The sequence below is a fragment of the Hypanus sabinus genome, chromosome 18 (assembly GCF_030144855.1).
Source record: "Hypanus sabinus isolate sHypSab1 chromosome 18, sHypSab1.hap1, whole genome shotgun sequence".
Taxonomy (NCBI): Eukaryota; Metazoa; Chordata; class Chondrichthyes; order Myliobatiformes; family Dasyatidae; genus Hypanus; species Hypanus sabinus.
This window is the reverse complement of record NC_082723.1, coordinates 67,169,191-67,195,211: the sequence shown is the minus strand read 5'-3', so window position 1 is coordinate 67,195,211 and position 26,021 is coordinate 67,169,191. Positions and strand designations below refer to the sequence as shown.

At 42.7% G+C, this 26,021-nt stretch overlaps 1 protein-coding gene across 6 annotated transcripts in view; it reads right to left on the bottom strand.

The window, feature by feature from the left end:
• The window catches only part of sfswap (splicing factor SWAP), a 176,474-nt gene extending 150,921 nt beyond the window's left edge, over positions 1–25,553 (bottom strand). Inside the window, exons 1-6 of one of the 6 annotated variants that reach the window (XM_059994591.1) lie at positions 25,129–25,229; positions 21,123–21,223; positions 20,691–20,810; positions 20,033–20,164; positions 14,720–14,799; positions 10,253–10,478 (exon numbers count right to left, since the gene is read on the bottom strand). In XM_059994591.1, the coding sequence (XP_059850574.1) occupies positions 10,253–10,478; positions 14,720–14,799; positions 20,033–20,164; positions 20,691–20,700 (448 nt within the window). In that variant the 5' untranslated portion in view covers positions 20,701–20,810; positions 21,123–21,223; positions 25,129–25,229. Of the gene's footprint in view, positions 1–10,252; positions 10,479–14,719; positions 14,800–20,032; positions 20,165–20,643 lie in introns of all 6 variants that reach the window. The other 5 variants (XR_009516562.1, XR_009516563.1, XM_059994587.1 and 2 more) reach the window with 5 other exon arrangements.
• Positions 25,554–26,021: the final 468 nt, after the last annotated feature.

Genomic DNA, 26,021 nt, shown 5'->3' with positions numbered 1-26,021 from the left:
AAACAGGCAGTAAGTAAGTAATCAGTCATTACGATCCATATCAGTAAACACCGCAGCTTCTCATGTAATTAGTAACACTGGGTCAAAAGGCCTGCTCTAACCTGCAAAACACTATGACATCATACGTTAGGTCCACTGATTTATTTGCTTGAAACATAGAACTGTATAGCACAGGATAGACAGACCTAGGATTCTAGAGTATTCCGAATCTCAGAAGTCAAAGACAAGGCATGAAACTTGTCACTTAAAGACTGTTTATCAAGAATTAATACAACAAAGAAAACAGAAACAGGACAGTGATAGGGGTCTTATTACTTTGAAGAAAAGCTAAAGAAAAAAATGATGGCTGGCACAACGCAGTTACCTTTATACCACAGAGGTAAGTAAAATTCCCTAGGCAAGAATAATCCAATTAGAAAATACTCAAATTTTATTTATTTATTTAAAGGGATAAAGCACAGAGTAGGCCATTCAAGTTGCACCTCCAGGCAACCCACTGATTTAACCCGACCCTAATCATGCAGTTAACCTACCAACTGGTACATCTTTGGACAGTAGTAGGAAACCAAAGCCCAAATACTGCAATAAAATCAGCCGATGAGAAAATATTCCTTCAGAACAAAGCAGCTACGAAGTTTCCAGAATTATACTTTGGAAGGCCACTAGAGGCATAATAAACTGTTTATCTATATAAAGGCTATCTCAAATACACGCAGATAATTAAACAATTGAATCCAACAACAGGCCTTTCAGCCAACAGTTGTGCTGGCCTTTTAACCTAGCCCAAGATAAATCTAACTCGGCCCTCCCACATAGACCTCCATTTTTCTGTCATCCACGTGCCTTTCTAAAACAAAGGTAGCAATACACAAATCCACATTCTGGAACATACAGCCAGTAGCCAATTTATTAGGTACACCCGCTTGTTAATTAAAATATCCAATCAGCCAATCATGTGACAGCAACTCAATACATAAAAGCATGTAGACATGGTCAAGAAATTCAAAATGGGGAAGAAATGTGATCCAAGTTACATTGACCATGGAACGATTGATTGTTGGTGCCAGATGGGGTAGTTTGAGTATCTCAGAAACTGCTGATCTCCTGGGATTTTCACACACAACAGTGTCTAGAGTTAATAGTCAACGGTGCGACAAACAAAAAAAAGTGAGCAGCAGTTCTGTGGGTGAAAGAGTCTTGTTAATGAGAGGTCAGAGGAGAACAGCCAGGCTGGTTCAAGCTGACAGGAAGGCGACAGTAACTTAAATAACCATACGCTCCAACAGTGGAGTGCAGAAGAGCACGTCTGAATGCCCAAAATGTCGAACCTTGAAGTGCAATAGAAGACGACCACAACAGGTTCCACCCTTATACATAATAAAGTGGCCACTGACTGTACAAAGAATAAACTAGTCAACCCTCGAGCCCAGGGATTCCCAAACTGCTTTTATGCCATGGACCCTACCATTAACCAAGGGGTCTTGGAACTCAGGTTGAGAACCCCTTTAGCCCCTTCTTTTATTCATTGATGTCTTGGGATTATCTGCATCTCGGCTCCAAAGAACCAGTTTGGCTACAATTTCCCTTAGTTCAACAATACTAAACCCAAAGTTATTAACTGAGTTAGCTAGTACCCATTTCTCAGAAGAGTTCCACTTTCCACTACCGTGTGTATACAGTTGCCGATCTTGTGTTTTTTCCTGAATAATCTGTATGTTCTTGTTATAACCGGGGAGGTAGTGGAGATAAGTTACCGCTACTATTAAATGCTCCAAATGGCAAGTGCCTCAGCTACTAAACCCAGATAAATGCTTCTACTGACGGGAGAAGGAGCAAAGGTAGGGAACTGGTGCTCTAAAACCTGTTGCTTTGGGCAAATGGAACTTGTCAGCTATGCTTGGCAGTTCATCTAGAAGGAAAACTCTGATCTCAAACCTCTGCTGCCTTGTGGGGAAGGCTATGGGAATAAGCCTCAAGGGAAGTATTTTGCAGCAGTTTTCTCTGTGGAAAACTCCAAACAGATGTGCAAGACTGGTCAACAGTTACTGGAAATGTTTGCCTGAAGTTATTGCTATACAAGGGGGGTCACACCAATTACTAAAAGGAAAGATTCACATACTCTTTCCAACAAATATATGTTATATTAGATCATTTTTCTTAATAAATAAATGGACAAGTATAATGTCTTTTGTGTTATTTATTTAATTGGGCTCTCTAGTTTTAGGACTTGTGTGAAGATCTGATCACATTTTGGGTCAGATTTATGCAGAAATAGAAAAACCTACAGGGTTCACAAACTTTCTAGCACCACTGTATATCTGATGGTCTTGTGAAAAAAAAGCCCAGAGTCCCTGAAGCAGTCCTACATTGAGTTCAACACTGACTGGCAACTCCTGTGACACCACTGGTACCAAACTGTATCAGTCTCTGGTGTTCCTTTGGGTTCATCAGCTGCGTGGAGGGGGGAGCTTGTTACATGGCCAACAACTTACTCTCCATATTGTATTGCCCTGGCTTGTGTACTGAACATAGATAGCTAGGACACAACATCCATAGTGGTTCACAACAGAGGGCCTCCTGTCTTTTTTTCTTGCCCAATGCACTTTACCAGGGGAAAACTCCCTACTTGATCTCCTAAGTTACTCCTTGATATTGCATCTTTGAAGAAAAGTGAGACTACATAATCTCATAACAAACTGATCAACATTCTGATAAAATGTACTGATTAATTGAATCTCCAGTACAGATCCTTAAGCGTGTGATTGCAGAAGTATTCCATATAATGCTTTCTGCCTGCTCTGTTATTAAAGTAACGTCATGTTTATCTGATTTTGGCATGCATCTTGACTATCTTGTGTATTTCCCATCACACTCAACTTTCAGTTCAAATATCATTTTTTTTCTGTCAGCCTTGAATGACTCAGATCGAGTTAAGAGTAAAAACAAATTATATTGTTGATGGAGCTCGGCAGATTTGTGCTAATGCACGATCTCAGTCTGAAACATCTACCCCTCTGGTGAACAGATGCTGCTGCACTTACTGAGTCCCATGGACAGCATTCTGACTGGTTACATGACTGTCTGCTATGGAGGTGCACAGGATCTAGAAAAGCTGCAGAGGGAGGTAAACTCAGCTCAGCCAGCTCCATCATGGAAACCAGCCTCCCAGGCATCGAGAACATCTTCAAAAAGCGATGCCTCAAAAAGCCAGCATCCATCATAAAGAACCCCCATTTACCATCGGGAAGGAGATACAAGAGCTTGAAGACACACACTTAACATTTTAAAAACAACTTCTTGCCCTCTGCCATCAGATTTCTCAAGTCAATGAACACTACCACATTATTTTGCTCTTTTTGCAATACTTATTTTTAATGTTTTTTTATGTAACAATATTCTTTACATTCAATATTGTGCAAAAGTCTTAGGCACATATATACAGCTGGGGTGCCTAAGACTTTTGCACAGAACTGTAGTAATTTTATGTATTGCACTGTACTGCTGCCACAAAAAAAAACATTTCTTGTCAAATGTGTGATGATAAACCTGATTCTGATCTGGGTCTCTGTTGCACAGTGAGAGTGAGAAGGGGGCAGGGAGAGAGGAATCATGGCTGGAAAATTGGGAATGAAGAGGGGAGAGTGCGGGAAGCACCAGAGAGGCATTCTGTAATAATTAATAAACCAATTGCATGGAATCAAATTATCCTGCCTGGTGTCTCAGGACTGGATGCGTTGGTATCCACACTATCCCCCCCCCCCCCACACCCCAGCACTCCTTCTCTGCCACCTGTCCAACCCCCACCACATGGCACCCCACCCGCACTATTCCCCACATTTTTTCTCCTGCCAGATTTACAACCTCACTCTCCACTCCACATTGACAAATACAGTACTCTGTCAAAGCCTTAGGCACCCTAGCTATACAGTTGCAAGAATAAGTTTTTGAACCCTTTGCAATTACCTGATTTCCTATATTAATTACTCATAAAATGCACTCTGATCTTCAGCTAGGTCACAATAATAGACAAACACAAACAATCTTCCTAAACTAATAACTCGCAAATAATTATACTTTTCCTCATTACCAAGTACACAATTTTAACAATCACAGTCTAGGTTCAAAGAAGTATGTGACCCTCTGGGGTAATGCCTTCTACAAAAGTTATTTGAAGTCAGGTGTTCCAATCAATGAGATGAGATTGAAGGTGTGGGTTGTAGAGGTGCCATGCCCTATAAAAAAGACAAAGTCAGGTTACTGAGAGAGCCTGCTCTTCTCAAGAAAGATCTGTTTATGTGCACCATTCCTTGATCAAAACAACTTTCAGAGAACCTTAGAAGAATTGTAAAGATGCATGAAGCTGGAAAAAGCTACAAAAGCATTTCTAAAGACCCAAAGTGTTCATCAGTCCACAGTAAGAGAAATTGCCTACAAATGGAGGAAATTCAATACTGTTATGAGTATTCAATACAGAAAACCAGGTAGTTATGAAGGGTTCACAAACTTTTACTTGCAACTCTATACATGTGCCTAATTCTTTTGCAGAGTACTGTATTGCCAATAAATAACAAATTTCATGGCACTTCAGTAATAATATCTGATTCTATTTCAGTGCTTTTTTGCATTAGAATGTGACATCTGCAGTTTGCTTTTTGGATCACCAATTGAGTTAGGACAGCGTGAAGTAGGTCCTCCTTACCGCTTAAATAGGTGGCAATTTATCTGAAACCCCCATGGAGGGAAATTATCTCTCACCAGTTGTACTGTGGAGTCACCTCAAATCTTATCATCTAAAAAGATAACTTCTTATTCCTCTAAGCTCCAGTACAAGTCAAAATGGCTCAATCCTTTTATTCCAGCAACTTTCTCTGCACCATCTTCAGTGGAAGAATATTTCTTGTTAAGTAAAGAGCTAAAATTGCATTCATTATTTCAGGTTGGGGTGGCAGGGTGGAGATACGTCTCTACAAAAAGAGATGCAAGGCAATCCTTCCCTCCGCTAGCCTACAGGTCCCCCTTGGGCAATGTGTAGCACCATCTGCCCCCCAGCACCAATCAGGGCAGCCTGAAGCCATGGGAGCAGGAGGTGGATGATCGTACAAGCAGCTAGTGCATATCACAAGCCCTGGTTATGCAACCATTGACACAGAAAAACAATTTCTGAAGAGTATTGATAATGGCCAGGGTCACCTGCCTTGTAAAGACACTGCCCAGAAGAAGGCAAAGTCAAACTGCTTCTGTAAGAAAGAAAATTTGCCAAGAACAATTATGGTCACAGAAAGAACATGATCACCAACATCATACCAATTGTCACATAACAGACGATTTATTTCCAGTGCAGTCTCACCATCATCCAATACAGCTTTTCAGTTCCATTTATATTCCATTGGTTTTGAACTGGTCAGCATTTTATATTCCTTTCTAATGCTTACCTGTATGCAATTTTATATACAAGGGCACACAGTTGCCTCGATACAGCAGTATAACATATTTTCTAAACCTCATTTTCCTCATGCTAAATCCACACTCCCGTTTTTAGTTCATCAGTTAACAACCTGTGCCCCTTGGCAGACACTTTAGAACATAGAAAAGTACAGCACAGAAGTGGGCCCTTTGGCCCATCTAGTGCATGCCAAGCCATTTTAGCTGCCAACTCCCATCAATCTGCACAGGGACTACAGTCCTCCATACCTCTGCCATCCACGTATCTGTCCAAGTTTCTCTTCAACGTTGAAATGGAGTTCACATGCACCATTTGTGTTGGCAGCACTTTCCACACTTTCACCACCCACCACCCTTTGAGTGAAGACGTTTCCCTCATGTACCCCTTAAATTTTTCACCTTTCACCCTTAACCCATGACCTCTAGTTGCAGTCCCTCCCAACCTTAGTGGAAAAAGCCTGCTTGCCTAAAAAGCCTATCTATACCCCTCATAATTTTGTTTCATAGGGACACATCAAGTGCATTCCTTCACACTCCTTATTTTTGCCACATACATAGCAGAAATATTTTCCAGTACCAGTATCATTCATTGCAGAATACCAACAACCAACCTGCTCTTGTAACCACTGGTGGCTGTCCAATCAAATTTCTGGTCAACTCCAAGCCCAAGACTTTAACGGTAGGGTACTTGGCAATTGTCCCATCACAGTACATTAAAGTGCTTAGACTCTCTTACTCAAGACAGACAGTTGCCAAATTGTTTCTTGACATGTGGGAAGGAAGCTGAGGCTTTGGAAAGAGCGCAGAAGAGGCTTACCAGGATGTTGCCTGGATTAGAGGGCGTGTGCTATCACGAGAGGTTGGATAAACTTTGGTTGTTTTCTCTGGAGCTGCAGAGGCTGAGGGGAGATCTGATAAAGGTTTATAAAAATTATGAAGAGCACAGGTAGAGTAGACAGACAGCATCTTTCCCCCCCCCCACCCCCCCAGGGTGCAAAATGTCCAATATCAGGGGGCATGCATTTAAGGTGGGAGGGGGGTCGGTTTAAAGGAGAGGGGCAAGGCAGAGTGATAGGCATCTGAAATGTGTTGCCTGGGGCTGAGGTAGAGACACGAGTAACTTTTAAGAGGTGTTTAGATAGGCACATGAATGTGAGAAAAATGGAAGGATATGGATATTGTGTATGCAGAAGAGATTAGTTAGCCATTAGGTTACTAATTTACATGAGAAAGTCTGCAGATACTGGAAATAATGCTGGAAGAACCCAGCAGGTCAGAGAGCAACCATGGAAATGAATAAATAGTCAACGTTTTGGACTGACCCTTCTTCAGGACTGGAAAGGCAAGGGGAAGATGCCAAACTGCTATTTGATTGGTTCGGCACAACACTGTGGGCTGAAGGGCCTTTTCCCGTGCTGTACTGTTCTATGTTCTATATCAGTCCACACCCCAGTGTTGAACTGTTCTCACTGCATAATGCAATCAATAACATCCACACTTCTAGCCTAATGATAGAAGGTTACTGATGGGAGAGCTGAAAGTGACTTGAATGTGTATGGAAAGATCAGCCACGATATTATTAAATGCCAGAACCAGTTGTTATATACCCCTAGGGTTCATATTTTTCTGTGAACTGTCACTTTAAAACACTGAGAGAATGAGACTGACTTTTGGACACTGTTGGATTTTGACTGACTACAAAATTGCTTGGTTACTACGGTGAGATAGGTGGAGTTATTTGATGGACTAGGAATGTTTACATTTTTTCTGCGGCTTGTTTTGAATATACAAGGACGCAGTCAGAGTCGAGGTGGTTTCAGTCAATGGAAGACACCAGTGAGTGGGGTTGCTGGTTTAAACTTGCAGTAGCCCAAAGGGGTGAGTTGAGATCGATCCAGAGTATTGATAAATGACTCTCACAAGTGCTGCAACTAGAAGTTTACAGAGAGGAGAGGAGAGGGAGGTTTGAAATAGAAGAAACCGAGTGAAAAAGAGATCACTGTTTGGCCTCTCTCTCCAAGTAGCCCGTAAGGGTGAGTTTGATTCCATTCGAATACAAAAGTGTGATTGTCACATGATTCTCTGGTGAGGGGGAAACTTCTGTGAATCCCACTTGTGTGTATACCCTTGTCTGGGTGTGGTAATTCACTGAAGGCACCCCAGTGGCAGATCACTGTTGGAGTTACTTCGTGTCGTGGAACTGGATCAGTGGCTATCAGTGTGTGTAAGGGTGACCCTATGGGAACTACTGGTGTGTTTAACCCTTGCCTGGGTTAGTAGTTTTACCACTTGAAGACGGTACCCTTAGTGAAGTCACATTTTGGCTAACTTGAAGGATTCAGAGGACAACGGGAAGATTGACGACACCTGTTTATTTGGATTACAAATATCTCTCTCATGCCAACAGTAACAATTTCGTGGATTGAATTGAACTTTCTTACATACCATTGTAACACTGTAACTCTTGCCACCTGAGCTTGAATGAGTTTGGGAACTTTATTTTTACATCTGTAAATGCGTAACACTGCTAGTTTCTATATTTGGTAGTTACTAATAAAATCTTGATTTGTTAACAGCAAAACCAGACTCCAGGTGTGTTCTATTGCTGCGGACACTTTTACAAGGTTGCATGTACGTAGCACAGCACAAGGGGACAAATGGTCTACTCTTGCTTCTAACTCCAATGACTACATCACTTTTTAAACTTCCTCTGAGCCCTTCCATGTCTTGCCCTTTGCAACAGTCACAAAATATTATCAAAAACTAAATACACAGAGATAAAAAGAACAAGGGACACTCAGAGACGACTTTCGCATACTGGTTACACCCTGACAGTCTAAGAATCAATTTTTACCTTACTTTCTACTCTCCCTCTTTCAACAGAATCCGGTTTAATATTACTGGAATATATCATGAAACTTGTTTTGTGGGAGCAGTACAATGCTGTAACAACTGTGAATTACAGTAAGGTTTATATATATTTTTATAAGTTAAATTAAATAAGTAGTGCAAAAAGAGAAAAAACAAATAGTTAGGTAGTGTTCATGGGTTAAATGTCCATTCAGAAATCAGACAGCAGAGGGGAAGAAGCAGCTCCTGAATAGTTGAATATGTGCCTTCAGGCTTCTGTACTTCCTCCTTGATGGTAGCAATAAGAAGAGGGGATTGTCCTGGGTGATAGGGTCCTTAATGACGGGACGCCACCTTTCTGAGGCATCGCACCTAGACCATAAGACCCAAAGATATAGGGGCAGAATTAGGCCATTTGGTCCATCAAGTCTGCTCTGGAATCTCATCATGGCTGATCCATTCTCCCTCTCAGTCCTAGTCTCCTTGCCTTTTCCCCCTAACCCTTCATGCCCTGGCTAATCAACCTCTACCTTAAATATACATAATGGGCGGCTGTGGAGGCCAAATCGTTTCAAGATATCCTGGATGCTGGGGAGGCCAGAATCCATTGAGAAATCATTACTTTCACATTATTTTTAATAAAGTATGTTGCCCTGTTACGTAGGACTTCATGAGACAATTTATTTTTTTTTAAGGATGAACATTGCCATTCCATTTTATTACTTCTTAGGCCAGATAACATCCTTGAAGTCCTTCAGAAATCCTGATTATGCCACATCTTTCTAAATATACACTAAAACTATCCTCTAATTAAAGATATTGCCTCACGGTCTTCCCATCAGCAAAAGTATAATTCACCTGTTTATAATCTTCATTTTCAGCAAAATATAAAAACATAATATTCATATTAATTGATACAACCCCTGTTGCAAAAAAGATCTGTTTATCACCAGAATGAAAAATAACTACAGATGCCACCACCCTAGCAGTCACCTATTTACCAAAATGCCACAAGTCCATCACCACCTCCAAAACTTCTTTCCTGTAGCTCTCCAGCTTCTCAACAAAACTCACGGTGTAATACCCTGCACAACATCCGCTAAATGGCTTTTCCTAAACTCTCCTTGCTCTGTCAATAATTATTGTGTCTATGTTCACATTTTTTTTTTGATTATTGACATCTGTGCTAATTGTTGATTGTTCATGGCTGTTTGCACTATTGTCTTGTGAATGGTTGGTTGCTATTGTGTTGTCTGTCATGGTATAATTCTGTGCGTAATGAAACAGAAGGCTGGTAGATTGCATTGGCAGCTTATTTGTAGGATTGTTCAGTGACCTTGAAGGTTAGGTCACAAACATTTTGTCATCAGTCGAGGTCACCTCAACTGGTGATGAAACATTTGTGACCTAACCTCCAGGCTCGGCAAACATTGTCCTGCGTTTTACAGTTGGAACCAAACCACAATCAATTCTAGTGACAAAGTGGTTCTGATTCTGAATGCCATTTCAGACAGCTTCAGTTTGGTGAATTAGTTTTCTGTCTCACTAATTCACAAACAGAAATGGAAAATCACTTCCCCCTTCAACCTTGTTACTGATGGCAGCATTTTACCAACTCCGGACCCAAGCCATAGGCTGTGAAAGGAGCGTTGGGCACAGGACTGGCAACTCTCTTCTGTGAAAAAACCCAAAATTGCAGAAACTCCAGCTGAAGCTCCAAAGACCTCATAGCTGAGAGTGGAAGGATCTTCACCAAGATGGGCTATGCCTGGGGACAATTTGAAAGACTATCCCAGGACACAGGACTCTGGCGAGTTGCTGTTGGCAGCCTAGGCCCCATGAGAAGTTAAGGAGCTGAAGAATATTTTGCAGCTTCACAAAATACAGCACTGGTCAAATGACACGATCAAGACAGAATATGTAAAGGAAACTTAAAAGGATCTGAAATATCTTAGCTTACTCCGTTTTTCCTCCACTTTTTTTTCTGTCTGTGCAACATATTTCCCTTCCTTCATGGTCTTGAGGATGTACTTATAGTACGGATTCAGGTAGTGATCGAAGCGTAGAAAGTCAAACTGAGAATTCCGGGCTTGCTTAGCTTTCAGCATGATCTCAAACGGCGTTCCCTGCTTACATACAAACTTTGCTGTGCGTTCAATGATGGCATGCATTTTTGAAGTTCCAGGCTAGGGAGAAAGTAAAAAAACAAAGTTATCAAATTCAAGTTATTGTCATTCAACTGTACAAAAAGGGGGTCCACAGAGGTTCGTGAGAATGATTTTGAGAAAGAAAGGGTTAATATATGAGGAGCATTTGATGGTTCTAGGTCAGTACTCGCTGGATTAGAAAAATGAGGGAGGACTTCATTTAAACCTATCGAATATTGAAAGGTCTGGATAGATTGGATGTGGAAGTAGGGAAGTCTAAGATCAGAGGGAACAACCTCAGAATAGAGGGGCATCCATTTAGAACGGAGATGAGGAAGAATTTCTTGAGCCAGAGAGTGGTGATCTGTGGAATTCACTGCCACAGGCAGCCATGGAGGAACATCATTGGGTATAGTTAAAGCAGAGGTCGATAGGTTCTTGATTAGTATGGGGATTAAAGGTTTTGGGGAGAGGGCAGAATGGGGTTGAGAGGGATAAGAAATCAGCCAAGATAGAATGGCAGCCTAAATCAAGAGGCCTAATTCTGTTTCTAGAGACAAGAAAATCTGCAGATGCTGGAAATTCAAGCAAAATACAGGAAATGCTGGAGGAACTCAGTAGGCCAGGCAGCATCTTTTTGAGCCAAGACCCTTCATCAGGACTCATGATGAAAGGTCTTGGCCTGAAATATCAACCATTTACTCTTTTCCACAGATGCTGTGTGATCTGCTGAGTTCCTCCAGCATTTTCTGTGTGCTAATTCTGTTCCTATGTCCTATGGTGCAAAACATACTTAAAACATACACATTAACACAAAATGTAATATTACCACAAAAATTAACTCATAATAAGGTGCATTTACAACATAAGTTAAAAGGGAACAGTGTAACACTACTGGCACATCTGACAAGTGTGGAACCTTCATTACAATACACTGGGTTGAATTAAATACTCCACCCACACCAGGATAGAATATCAGCTACTGTATATTGCTGTATGAATCTAGTTCATCAATCCAGAACATTACAATCAATACACTGGGAACTGAAAATACTGACCAATTAGCTGATGAGGACACAAAATATCTGTCGATTTGCAGCTGGTAAATTTATAACTAGTGTATTTGCCAAAACCACAATTTATCAATTATATGAATCAACTTGTATTTCAAACTATCTCAGGTAAAGCCCTCCACACCATTGAGCACACCTACATGGAGCATTGTCGTAGGAATGTAGCATTCTTCACCACATAGGACATGTTCTCTTCATCCGGAGGGAGGGACAGGAGTCTCAGGACTCACCACCAACTTCAGGAATAGTTATTACCCCTCAACCATCAGACTCTTGAACTGTTCCTACAACCTATGGATTCTTCATCTCATGTTTTCGATATTTATTATTTTTCTTTTTCTATTTGCACAGTTGTCTGTTGCACATCAGCCCAAGTTGGTGCACTACTTCATTGATTATTTGGTTATTATTTTATTTTGGGTTTATTGAGTGTGCCCAGAAGAGAATGAATTGCAGGGCTGTATATGGTAGCATACATGTACTTTGATAACAAATTTACTTTGAACTTTGAAACATCCTTTCTCAAGTATTTTTCTGTTGTGGGTACAGTACATTTGTTATTATTTTACACTTGGCCAGTATGTAACTTGTTCTGCAATACCTTTAAAACCTCCTCACCCCCACCCAACCATGCACCATCCCCCTCACCTGGTCTCACCTATCAGCTTGTACTCCTCCCCCTCCCTCCCTTCTTCTGAAGTCCATCACCCCTACTGGGCCCATTTGGAACCACCCGTGGCAGAGTTCTTCACCTCTCCCATTCCCCATTCTTGTTCTCTTGCTTCTGCCCCCTTTCCTTTCCAGCCACAATGAAGGGTCACAGGATGAAATGTTGACTGTTCTCTTCCATGGATGCTGACTGACCTGCTGAGTTCCTCCAGCATTTTTTGTGTGTTTCTCTGGAATTCCAGCATCTGTACAATCTTGTGTCCTTAAAACACAACTTAGTGTGGTAGCATCCCAACATAAATAAACCTGAATAATCCACACAAGCATAAAAGTGACTTCTGTACATTGAAGGAAAGCAAGAAATATGATACGAGAAATCAATTTCAGGATTATTTAAAAAAAAGGAGAAACGTCTTTACTTAGAGGGCCATAAGTGTGGAATGAGCTGTCAGCACAAGTGGTGCATACAAGCTCAAATTCAATGTTTAGGATAAACTTGGATAGGTTCATGGGTAGTGTTATGGACGGATATGGTCCCAGTGCAAGTCGCAAATGGGTCAAAGAGCCTGTTTCTATGCTGTTTTTTTCTATGACTCTATGATACTTCACAACCACAAATTGGTATAACTTGGAAGATGTGTTTTGTTCTTTAAAGATTACACCTTCATGAATAATCATAGACCATAACACACAGGAACAAATTAGGCCATTCAGCCCATCAAGTCTGCTCTATTTCATCCTGGCTGATTTATTGTTCCTCTCAACCTCATTCTGCTGAATTCTTTCCGTAACCTTTGACATCCTGACTAACGAGGAACCCATCAACCTCTGCTGTAAAAATACCCAACGACTGCCACCACAGTCATCTATGGCAATGAATTCCACAGATTCACCACTCTCTGGCTAAAGATATTCCTCCTTATCTCTGTTCTAAATGAATGCCCCTCCATTCTGAGGCTGTGTCCTCTGGTCCTACACTCCCCCACCACAGGAAACATCCTCCCCAAATCCACTCTATCTAAGCCTTTCCACAGTCAATAGGTTTTAATGGGATTCGCCCTCATTCTTCTAAACTCCAGCAACTACAGTTCCAGAGCCATCAACCCTTTCATTCCTAGAATCATTCTCATGAACCTCCTCTAGACCAGGGATTCCTGACCCCTTGCTTAATGAGATTGGTCCATAGCATAAAAAAGGTTGGGAACTACTGTTCTAGACCCTCTATTGTCTTCGATAAGGAACCAAAACTATTTGTGCAGAGGCCTGACTCTCCAACCCAAGCCCCAAGGGACTTGCATTGGGTCAAGTTCTCAGTCTAAAATGAGGTAGGAATCAGCCACGGCCAAATCCGGTTTTAGCTTACTCAAAGTAAAAGGTGAAATATTTAAGGAGATCCTGAGTGTGAATGGATTTTGTGTTTGCTTTTACAATCGATGGATCTAACTCCAGATCACCTCTTCCTGTTGTTACGAAGGATGAACAACTCTGATGGGCAGAAGGGTGCAGACTCACCCATGCCCCCACTTTTGGAGAATCGCAAATCGCTACTATTTCGATGCTGTTATCAAGGAAGTAAGAGAGACAAAGGAAAGCTGCCAGGGCAGTTGTTATTGATAACAGCTCATGAAAGTTAATGAGAGAGAGACACAGCTAAAAGGTATCCCATGGTGGAATGGCTCCTACCAACAAAAGGGGAATGAAACCATTGATTACTGCTATTGTCTTTTGGAGAAGAATTGTTTACTTGGTACTGTTCTATTCATTGAAACCCCTCAGGGGGCAACCAGAGTGGGCTGGTTTGATGAGTTACATCATCCTAACCTGATTGACACGAGACCCCGTGAGTGGGGATAAAAGTGAGGTCTGGGGTAACACTCCTCAGATGCACCAGGAGAAACGCTAGTGAGCATCAGAACCCCCACGAGACGGGGTGGGAGATTGGAGACCGAACGAAGGGTCGGTAAAGTTTAACTCACAGTGTTTTGTAGCGAGACTGGTGGGGGCTTGTGTGTGTGTGTCCACCCTTGCCTGGGTGACGAGTCCATCACGGAAGAATGGTCTAGCTAAAGGACGGAGGGGTCACACTTGATTGGCCACAACAACGCATCGACGGATCAAAATCGTAAAGGAAGGTTGGCAAGATAATAGCTGTTACTGTTAACACGTTTTCTCTCTCTCTCTCTCCAACAATTGCAACACATCAACAAACAACTACCGCAGCCTGCATGAACAGAACTGAACTTTATCTTTCCATCTGACAATTCATTATCCCCTAGACAACGATAGAGCTTGTTTCATTAGTGATTATTATTATACCCGCACTTTTAGGTTTAGTATTGCTAACGTATATTCTCTATATATTCGCATTTATATTATTTTGTATATTTTTGCTAATAAATATTGTTGAAAATAGTATCACCAGACTCCAACAGACACTTCTATCTTTGCTGGTAAGACACCCAGTTACGGGGTACGTAACACTGTGAAACACATTTGTACACTGCATGCAATAATTGCAAGAAACTTTACAATACTTACAACTTCTACATCAGAAGGGACAAGCAGCCCAGCAGGAGCTGTGTATGGCTCCTCGTTCTCTTCTGTATTATCATTCTCAGCTGCCACACAGATCAAAGGAATATGCTATTAGTGACAAACACAAATATACATACACATCAAATGTAAATGAACATTAAACTAGCTTTTTTTTTGCAAAGTAAAAATTGCCTCTAAGCCAGCAGTCCATGGCATAAAAAAGGTTGGAATACCCTGATCTGGAGCAATGACCCTTTATTCAAGGCTGGACTGTCAAATCTTTGGAGACCGAGGGAATGGTCACAGGAAATCCAACCTAGATTCCATGTACACCTCACTATTAAATTAATACAGTCTCACAAACGGAATTTAGCTCGACCACAACCTTGCTGTGCTTTGGAGGTTTGTGTACCTCAGTGACCCAGAGAGCAGTTTTGGCTGGAGTCAGGGTTTTATGCTTTGGTTCTTGATAGGGTCACCCATGCCAAACAGGTCAAAGGGTAGAGGCCAGACGACGAGTTCCTCCAGGTTCGGGTGTTCAGTTCTGGTCTAATAGCCCTAACTGGTAAAACAAAACTGTTACGGAAACAGCAATAAAGAATCTTTCTGTAGAGTGCGACGGTAGTCCTGTGTCTCCGCTCAGGACTTGCATGACTAACGGTAGTGAAAACCCAGAGGAAACCCTGGACACCACCAGAGATGGAGGATCTTCACTGCTGCCCTAAACACCAGTGGTGTAACAGGCAATAAGTAATGTGTTCATATGCCTCTCAAAGTCAAACCCTACATTCCCATTGTGAGAGGTGGAATTAGGCAAGGCTGGCCAACAGGGCTCTGGTGAAGCTCTATAGCCAATCCCCTGTACAGTAGATGCAAGGAATGCAGAAGCATTGAACTCCAACCATACCATTGACTTCAGAGGACGATGGAGTTGGAAGGTCGATGACCTATGCTCCACTGAGAGTTACGGGCCAACTCAATTCAATTCATGCATTCACATGGAAATATCCCTCTTCCAGCACCAATTTAGCCATAAAATCCTAGCTTCAAACCAGGTGTAGTACAATTAATGAGAATGCATACTCAATTCCGCAAAGACAGAGCAACCTTTTAAGGAAACGTCTCAAGTAAAAATTACTTTTGCACATTCCAAGGGCATTAAAAGGGACTGGCTTAAATAGTACTTGTTGGACTGGCATAAATATTGCTTTTTGGATCTGAAATGCAGTCTGCAGTCCATCTAGCCTGCTTCTCTAAGTTAATGCTCCCACTATGTCCCTCAACCTATCCTTTCCCAAAACAGTGGGAGTAGAGTGGGAATAAAGGGGGCCTGCCCTGGACAGCTGCTAGCAACTAGGTGTTCCAAACGGGTCAGCATTGGGTTCTGTACTTTTTATATTATATGTTAATGAACAGGATGACAGAATTAATGGCTTTGTGGCCAGGTAGGCAAACAGTCATAGAAAATTACAACACAGAAACAGACAGTTCAATCCGTCTCGTCCATGCTGAACCATTTAAACTGCCTATTCCTATCAACCTGCACTGCGACCACAGCCCTCCATACCCCTACCATCCATATACCTATCAAAACTTCTCTTAAACGTTGAAATGAAACTTGCATGCACCACTTGTACTGGCAGCTCGTTCCACACTCCCACCACCCTCTGAGTGAAAAAGTTTCCCCTCATGTTCCCCTTAAATTTTTCAACTTTCACCCTTAACCCATGACCTATAGTTGCTGTCACAACCAACCTCAGTGGAAAGATGGAGGGACAAATAGCTATGAGGAAGCAGGGCATCTGCAGAAGGACTTAAGATAGACTGGGAAAATGGGCAAAGAGGTGGCAGATGGAATACAGTATCGTGAAGTGTACGGTCATGCACTTTTGCAGAAGGAATAAAGGCATAGACTATTTTAAAAATGGGGAATGAATGCTGAAATTAGAGATTCGCAGGGACTTGGAAGTCCTTTTGTAGGATTCTCTAAACTTTAACTCGCAGGTTGAATTGGTGGTGAGGAAGGGAAATGCAATGTTAACATTCATTTCGAGAAGACTAGAATATAAAATCTGGGATACAATGCTGAGGTTTTAGAAGGCATCTGTCAGACCACATTTTGTAATACTGAGCCCCTTATCTAATAAAGGATATGCTGGCATTGGACAGGTCCAGAGGTTTATGAGAATTACCTCCTCAGAATGAAATAGTTAATGTATGAGGAGCATTTAATCACTCTGGGCCTGTACTGAATGGAATTTAGAAAAATAAGGGAATGGCTCATTGAATCTACCAAACAGTGAAAAGCCTAGATTGAGTGGATGAGAGGAGAGGATATTTCCAATAGTGGGAGAGTCTAGGACTAGAAGGCACAGCCTCAGAACACAAGGATGAAACCTTTAGAACAGAGATAGGGAGGAAATTTTTAGCTAGAGGGTGATGAATCTGTGGAATGCTTTGCTACTGATGGCTGTGGAGGCAATATCATTGGGTATATTTAAAACAGTGGTTGATAGGTTCTTAATTAGTCAGGGCGTCAAAGGTTAAGAAGGAAAATAAGTCAGGCACGATCAAATAGTGCAGCAGACTCGATGGGCCAGATGGTCTAATCCTGCTCCTATGTCTTTTGGACTTAAAACAGTATTTATACTTATTACCGCTACAGAAATAAATTAATTCCCAGCTTTAGTACTGCAATCATGACCTGGAATTCTCAAAGCACTGGCAAAGGCTAAGTAGTCAACCGATTAACATGGAAAGCATAAATTAAAGTGCACTTCAACTTTAACCTCCTCGACTTAAAAGTAGAAATAGTAGACGATGCCACTATATTGGATTATTCACACTAATTTTATCTACTCTTTGGTTATTGCAGTTCACTAAATGAGCAATAAATTGATTTGAAGCATTTTCCCAAATGATGTACATTGAACTGGTATGAGATTCAAGATTGTTTAATGTCATTTCCAGTAAACAAGTATAAAGGAGAACAAAATAATTGTTACTCCAGGTCAGAGGCAGCACAATAATAATTTAAAAAAACACGATATACTGTAAATGCATAAGATTGCTTATATACATAGATTGATTGTAAGTCCATAATGATGCTCGGCACAGGAGTGTCTGTACATAAGATGACTCTGACAGGAAATGATAAAGTAGTGGTGGTTGGGGGTGTGGAGGGATGGGTTAGTGGGTGGAGGTGTTGTTCAGCCTCATTGCTTGGAGAAAGTAAATGTTTTTGAGTCTGGTGGTCCTAGCATGAATGCTATGCAACCTCCTCCCTGATGGGAGTGGGACAAACAGTCCATGAGCAGGGTGGGTGCGATCCTTCATGATGTTACTGGCCCTTTTCCAGCACCTTTCTGTATGCACGTCATTGATGTGGGTTGATCAGTGCTGGTGATGCGTTGGGCAGTTTTGGCTATCCATGGTAGAGCCTTCATGTCCACCATAGTGCAGTTTCCATACCAAGCAGTGATGCAGCATACAAGGATGCTCTTTAATGCAGACTTGTGGAATGATGTGAACATGGATGTGCAAGGTCCAGCTCTCTTCAGCCACCTCAGAAAGTAGAGACATTTGTGAGCTTTCTTGACTGTGTAGAATGCATTCTGGATCCATGACCCATTGTGTGAGATATGCACTCCCAGGAGTTTGAAACTGCAAGCACTGTAAGGAGAAGCTGGACAAACTCGTTTTGCTTTCACTAGCATTGGAGGATGACGTACAGTCCTGTGCAAAAGTCTTTGGCACATATATGTTTGGGTGCCTTAGACCTTTGCACAGTACTGTTGCAACTTTATGTCCACAAAAAAAAATGAATTTCATTACATATGTGAGTGATTATAAATCTGATTCTGATCTGGGTCTCTATTGTGGACTGAGAGTGGGAAGGGGGCAGGGAGAAGGGAATCATGGTCAGGAAAAGGGAAAGGGAGAGGACAGAGAGTGGGAAGCAGCAGAGAGACATTCTATAGCAATCAATAAACCAACTATTTGGTATCAAATGACCTTGCCTGGTGTTTCAGGGTTGGGTATGTCTGTACCACCTAGGCACTCCTTCTCTGCCACCTATCCCACACCCCTCCTTCGGCACTCCACCTTCATTATTCCCAACATCCTTTACTCCCAACAGGCTTACAAACTCGTTCTCCACTCCACATTGACAAATACAGTACAAAAGTCTTAGGCACCCTAGCTATAAATGTGTCTAAGTCTTTTGCATGGTACGTATTTAATGTTACAGAGGCATATGATTAAGTGTGGAAATTTCAAATACTGCAGGGCAAGGGCAAAGATTTAAGGTGAGAGGGAAGAGTGGTAGGTGGCTGGAACAAGCTACCAAAAGAAGTGATAGAATTTAGGTAGACATATGGGCGTGCAAGAGGTATCATGTTACAACTGTACAAGACTGTGCTGAGATCACACTTGGATTACAGCATTGCAGTCTGGTTGCCAAGTTATAGGAAAGATATGATTAGACTAGAAAGAGTGCAGTAAGGATCTACAAGGACGTTACTGAGTTCCCTTGATTTATGAAGGAGACTAGTAGGCCGATCTTTCTCCCTTGCAGCTTAGGAGGCCGAGTAACCTTACACACGTGTATAAAATAAGGAGAAACAGAGATAGGATGGATGGTCACAGTCCTTTCCCTCAGGGTCATCATCATCATCACCTGCCATGTCATATAATGTGGGTGATCATGGTCTCATGACTGATTAGTTCTTGGTAAGGAGGAGGGATGGGCATGGGGCGAGCAAACCCAGCCCGTTAAAAAACTCAGAACTACAGAAATAGCAACAGAAGCTCCAAAAGACCTCATGCCTTGGGAGAGGAAAGATACACTAAGAAGATGGACGACTAGCCCAGGACTAAGGCCTCTGGCTGGCTGCTGTCGGTAGCTTATGACCCATTAGAGGCGATCAGCTTAAGAAGAAAAATATTAACAGTGGATCTTTATTTGCAGTATTATTTGAGCATGAGGTCTACTTTGGGGGGCCAATAACTGCAATTGTACAGGATAATGAAGAAGATCGCGATACTGTACGGAACAGGCCCTTCTGGCCCACCGAGCCATGCTGCCCTGCAATCCCCCGATGTAACTCTAGCCTAATCAGCAGACAACACAATAACCAGTTAACCTACCATCCGGTGGGACAGCGGAAGGAAACTGGAACACCCAGAGGAAACCCAGGTCAATGGTACTGTCAAGCTTAGTGCTAACCACTATACTATTGTAACGCCCTAAGAAAATGCCCATCAAAAATTTAGTATTCAAACAGAATTAAGCAAAATAATCAATTCAATACTTGCCATCTGTTTTAGCAAGTTCCTCCTCTTCTGTCGGCTGTGATGGATCATAGTAATCACTGTTATAAGCAAATCCAACCGCATTATAGATGCCATCCTCTGCTAAGGCCTCACTCAGACGCCTGTATTCCTCCTCTTCAAAGGCAGAGGGTTGTGGAGAGGAAAGAAATGCATTAGACTTAAATGGCACCAAATCTGATCTGACCTGAACATAAAGCTACTCATTAAATTCTAATACTTAATACGTGATCATGGACTAAATTACTGAAAAGATTTATAACATATCTTTAATAAAATTTAATGCGAACTAGGAAAAAAGCCTCAAAATATATCCACAGATAAATCAACTTTCCTATTGAAGAGAAAGACACAATAATTCTTAGTTTCCATTCTGCCCTACTAGTTGCGTACAATTTTCTTTTGCGGCTAATTTAACTACTGCTGAGATCCTTTTTTTGACAAGGAGGGATTCCTTTTCCAATTCCCCAGGGTACTGTCAAATAAGGAATATCAAAAAGAATGAGTAGCATGGTCAAGTTACAGAACAGTTGTAAAATTTGCAGAAATTCACAATGAATTTGGTGAAAAGATAAAGTTGTTTCACAAAGAAGTACCTTGCCTTGCCTCCTCCTCAAGCAAGTCCGTATGCAAGGCTAAATACCTCTCCTCATCGCAAAGGGCCTCAATCCTCGCCTCTTCCTCTGACAACTGATAATCTCTGTTCCAAGTGTACTCAGCGTCACATTCTGAGAGGTCGTGTAAGTGACCCCGGCAGTCGTACCTGCAAGGTGAACACACTGGTCAACACAAATAGAAATGAACCAATGACCAATAAAAAAATGCACATACTTACCACACTAGGCAACCTGAAAGCAACATTTATGGAAGCAAAAGCACATTGTAGATAAAATTACAAAAATACAATAACTTAATATATTAGATATTTAAATTTAAACATCTTTCTGTCCATATAAAACAATAGCAAATACTTTGAGAAAAGTTAACCCTGTTCTTCACCATAATACTGCACGGTTAACTGTAAACAGACGCCCGGTTTGCCAAGTGCCGACACTTAAAAAGAAATGAATCTTACCGTGCACGTTTCAGTCAATCACATCGGTCTGCTAGCTGTCAAAGACACGCTTGCTGGACAATATTTCATCTGCAAAAAGCAGTTTTAACAGACGCACAAACCTGAGGACATAAATACCTATCAGCAAGAACCAAATGGGCCGAAAATGTCCTCGCTTCACAATGCTCTGCGCTTTCCTGGATGATGAGGAGGAGGAGGATAGGGAGAGCTCTTCATCAGAAGGCAGTCTGTCCTTTGGAGGCAAAATCAGGACTAGGGCTGTTTTTATCCTAGCCATTTTATTACCTGTTAAATTCACTGGGGAAGAAGCTCTGGATTATGTCACAGAGAGAGACATACACATATATTTTAAACATTGATGAGGGCAAATAAAGACAGAGCATGCATGCTTACAGGAAAATTACCCCAATTCACAACAGTTTAATAAATGCTTTTTTTAAAAAAAAGCAAAATATTGCAAAACATCTGAAATAAAGACAGAAGATGCTGGAAAACCACAGGTCAGACAGTAGTTGCACAGGATAGTTAACATGTCAGAGTTGGGATTTTTCAACAGAACTGGAAGAAGTTGGAGATATAACAAGTTTTATGATGGAAAGAAAGGGATGGTAAGCCCAGTTCTGATGAAAGATCGCTGACCTGAAATGTTGCTTCTGTTTTAATTTCAGAAGATTGAGAGGCCGTGCCACACTCCAAGGATTTGTGCACAAAATTCAGGCCAACATTCCTGTGAAGTATTGAGAGTGTGCTACACTCCACTACTGAACTGCTGTTAAACCAATGTCCTGTTTGCACTCTCGGGGAGATGACACAACCCTTTGGAACTCTTTCAAAAACCAGATTTCTCCATGGTGACCTAGTTACTATTTATTCCTCGCAATATATAAAATAAAACACTCAGTGATCATCACATATGTGGGAACTTACTGTGTGCCTAATTACTGCCACATTTCCGACATTACATTTACACTTGAAAAATACTCCGCTGGCTGAAGAACATACAAAGTTCCATTTTTGATTTTATTTCTTTATGGAAATACAGTGTAGAATAGGCCCAGTGAGCCATGCCACCCAGAAATCCACCAATCCTGGTCTAATCACAGGACAATTTACAATGACCTACTAACCGGTACATCTTTGGACTGTGGGAGGAAACCCACCCATTCCACAGGAGGATGTGTAGTCTCTTTACAGATGACGCTGGAATTGAATGCTGAGCTCCGATGCTGAGACCTATAACAGCATCGTGCCTACTGCTACGCTGCCATGCAGTCATGAAAAGTGCTGTTAAAATGTTCTAAAGTGAAAGACATCTGAGAATAGTGGTGGGGACATCACATACATCAAAGTTGGTTTACACCCGGGCAGTGAAGCTCACATGGAGCACCATGATAGAGTATCAGTTAGTTCGGACCGTTGGGTCTTGAGCTCAAATCCGGCGATCTCGGTAAGCAAGTTTCTACTTTCCTTCCGCTGTGCACCTTTAAGGAGTTTTACGTTCCCTCATGACTGCGTAGGTTTCCTCCGGGTGCTCCAGTTTCCTCCCACAGTCCAAAGATGGACCTGTTAGTAGGTTAATTGGTAATTGATCTGTGATTAGGCTAATGTAAAAATAGTTAGGTTGCTGGGCGGCACAGTTGGTGGGCAGGAAGGGCCAGTTCTGCACTATATCTAAATAAATAAGATAGACAAATGGAATCTAACTTCACTCGTTTTGCTTAAGAGGTAAATATAGGACAGTGCACTGGGTCAAATTTCCTTGCTCTTCTTCAGTGTTAGGGGATGTTTACGACCGTAAGACCCTGGAGCAAAATTAGCCATTCAGCCCATCAAGGCTGCTCTGCTAACATGTTGTGCGCAACACATAACTCTTGGGTCAGTTCCACACTGGCTGTGAGCAGCAAGACACCTAGTTTACTGACTCTCTGGCCCACACAGCTGAAGTCTGAAAACTCAAACGCTGCTCCTATAAATGGTTAGACAGCAAGGTGATGCTGAGATACATTCCAAGATATGCTGGGACACATTGTCAGTGATGTAATCTGGGGTTGTCGAGTGTTTTGGGTCTTACAACATCAGATACTCTTGCCCAGGTGACCCAGCCAAGGGTTGATCAGGCCCTGGCTTGTGTCCCAGCAGAACTGGTCCATAGGTCACACCCTTTGAGCCACAGCCATCTGGAGACTCAATTCAGCAGCTTCTTTATCAATCCTGAGGGCTCTTTTCTTTGCAACCCCCGTAATTACAAGCAAGACCTCTACACACACCTCTACAGGTTCACATCGTGCCCTCCACCCAGCTCTAGCACTGCTCTACCAGCTCCTGGTATTGGGTTTTCTTACACCTCCTTAATCCAATTTCAGTTAAGTCATGTGCCCTGATGTACCTACGTCAAAACTGTCAAAATGGCCATGAAAGTCTGTGAACTTCCAATATATATTTATTATTTGTAAATAAATTTAAGAATTACTAAAAAAAATTGAATGTTAGACCATATAGAACAGAGCAGAATTAGGCCACTCAACCATCGAATTTGCTCCACCATTCCATCAGGGCTGGTATATTATCCTCTCGACCCCATTCTTCTGCCTTCTCCCCGCAGCCTTTGATGCCCTGACCAATCAAGAACCTATCAACCTCTGCCGTAAATATATTCAATGACTTGGCCTCCATAACTGTCTGAGGCAACAAATTCCATATTCACTACCCTCTGGCTAAAGAAATTCCTCTGTTCTGAGGCCGTGTCCCCTGGTGCTAGACTCACCCACTAAAGGAAACATCCGCTGATGCTTTCTTTTAAATCAAACTAATTAAGTGGATTCAATCCAATGGTTAAACATTTTAAACATACCTCAATCCACATAAAGAAAGGTAACACCTGGAATTTATACACATTGTTCCAGCTGTTCCTCACTACTGAAATGGAAGGAGTCCCTGTACCTACAACCAGACTGATCTGGAGTAGGTTCAGTCCCAAGGTTTTCTGATGTACCCCTGGAAAAACTCCAGCTAGCTGGCAGTTCAACACTGGACTAGAAGCCCAGTGTCACTGTGTGTGAGGGCGGCAAGGAGCAGTCCGAAGTTCAGGTCTTCCAAGTACTCAGGGCCCTAAGTTCTTATAGCTCTCCCAGAGATTCAAAATTGTTTAATGTCACTTCCTGTACACCAGGGTAAAGGAAAACGACATAATTGTTACCCAGATTCGATGCAGCACAAAATAATGAACACAAGAATAATAATAAACACTAAACATAAACACATCAAATAGCTTATATGCATAGATTGATTGTATGTTCATAAAGTGACACCAGGTATAGGCGTGTCTGTACATAAGGTGACAGACAGGAAATGATAAAGTAGTGGTGGTTAGGGGTGTAGAGGTGTTGATCAGCCTTACTGCTTGGGGAAAGTAACTGTTTTTAAGTCTGGTGGTCCTGGCGTGGATTCTATATAGTCTGCTCCTTGATGGGAGTGGGACAAATGGTCCATGAGCAGGGTGGGTAGGATTCATCCTGATGTTATTGACCCTTTTCCAGCACCTTTCTGTATATATGTCCACCTGCCTGATCGGACAGGAGTCTGGCCCTAACACCTAATCCAAAATACTGACACTGCGATGCTGCCGCCCTGCAGCCCCTCGTCGGCTGTGTTATGCTCCTTCAGCACCAGCTCTTCCCAAGCCACCAGCTATGTACACCCTCTGTGCCAATCTCGTTGCCAACCGTGCGGTGCTCCCTCAATACCACCTTGGCCCCAGCTGCTGGCACCCCCTCACTGTGTGACGCTCCCTCACTCTCCCCCCGGCCATGTGGCGCTCCCTCAATATCAAACCCCTCCCAGCCGTGCGGCGCTCCCTCAATACAACAGCATAGCGCCGGCCTGGACCCTGAGACTGCCTGGAGTGCGGCTGACGGCTGTAACTCGGGGAAAGGTGGGTGAAGGTAGATTTGGGGGTGGGGGAGGGGTTGGGTGTCGTTGCGGGCTCTCAGCGGCGGGGATCACCGACCTGTCGATCAGCAGCCCCGAGTCTCCCAACCACGGGATGAGGTGGCGGCCCTGATCCAGAAAGCGGGCCCGGTCGTCCTCCCGGAACAGCTTGCAGGCGTAGCCGAAGACCAGCAACTCGGCCCCGCTCCCCGTACCCGTCCCGGCCCCTATGCCCGTGCCCGCCGCGCCTTCCTCCTGTTTGCGCTTGCGGTGGCTCGGGAAGGCGTGTGCCCGTGCCTGGGCCTGGGCCTGGGCCTGGGCCATCGTCCGCCGCTGCCGCTCCTCCTCCTCCTCCTCCCGCCGCCGGGCCGCAAAATGGCGCTGCTCCCGTCCACCCGTCTCCAGCGACGCACTTTCCACACGGTCCTGCCAACACTAAGTAACCCACACCAGCTCGCCGGACCGCGGTGGCTGTTGCACGCTTTATTTTAGTTTGTTTGTTTTTCGCCCCCTCATCTCGCTCTTGCTTCCTTATCCGAGGAAGCGAGATGACGAATCTGCGGATGGCCTGCCGCTGGTCACGTGTCAGATTCAGCCCCCAGGCCAGATTCAGATTCGATCGGAGTCCGATTCAAATCCAGATCAGAATAAGATCTCGGCTCAGATTCATTTATTCATTACATGAACGCTCGGCGTTCAAGATGAGGTGGTCAATGGTATAGTAGGTGGTTGCCTCTCTGACTGGAGGCCTGTACCTAGAGTTATACGTACTGTAGGGATCGGCGCTGGGTCCAGTGTTGTCATCTATATCAATGATCTGGATGATAACGTGGTTAACTGGATCAGCAAATTTGGAGATGACACCAAGACTGGGAGTGTAGTGGACAGTGAGGAAGGCTATCATGGCTTGCAACAGGATCTGGACCAGCTGGAAAAATGGACTACAATGGCAGATGGGAATTAATGCAGATA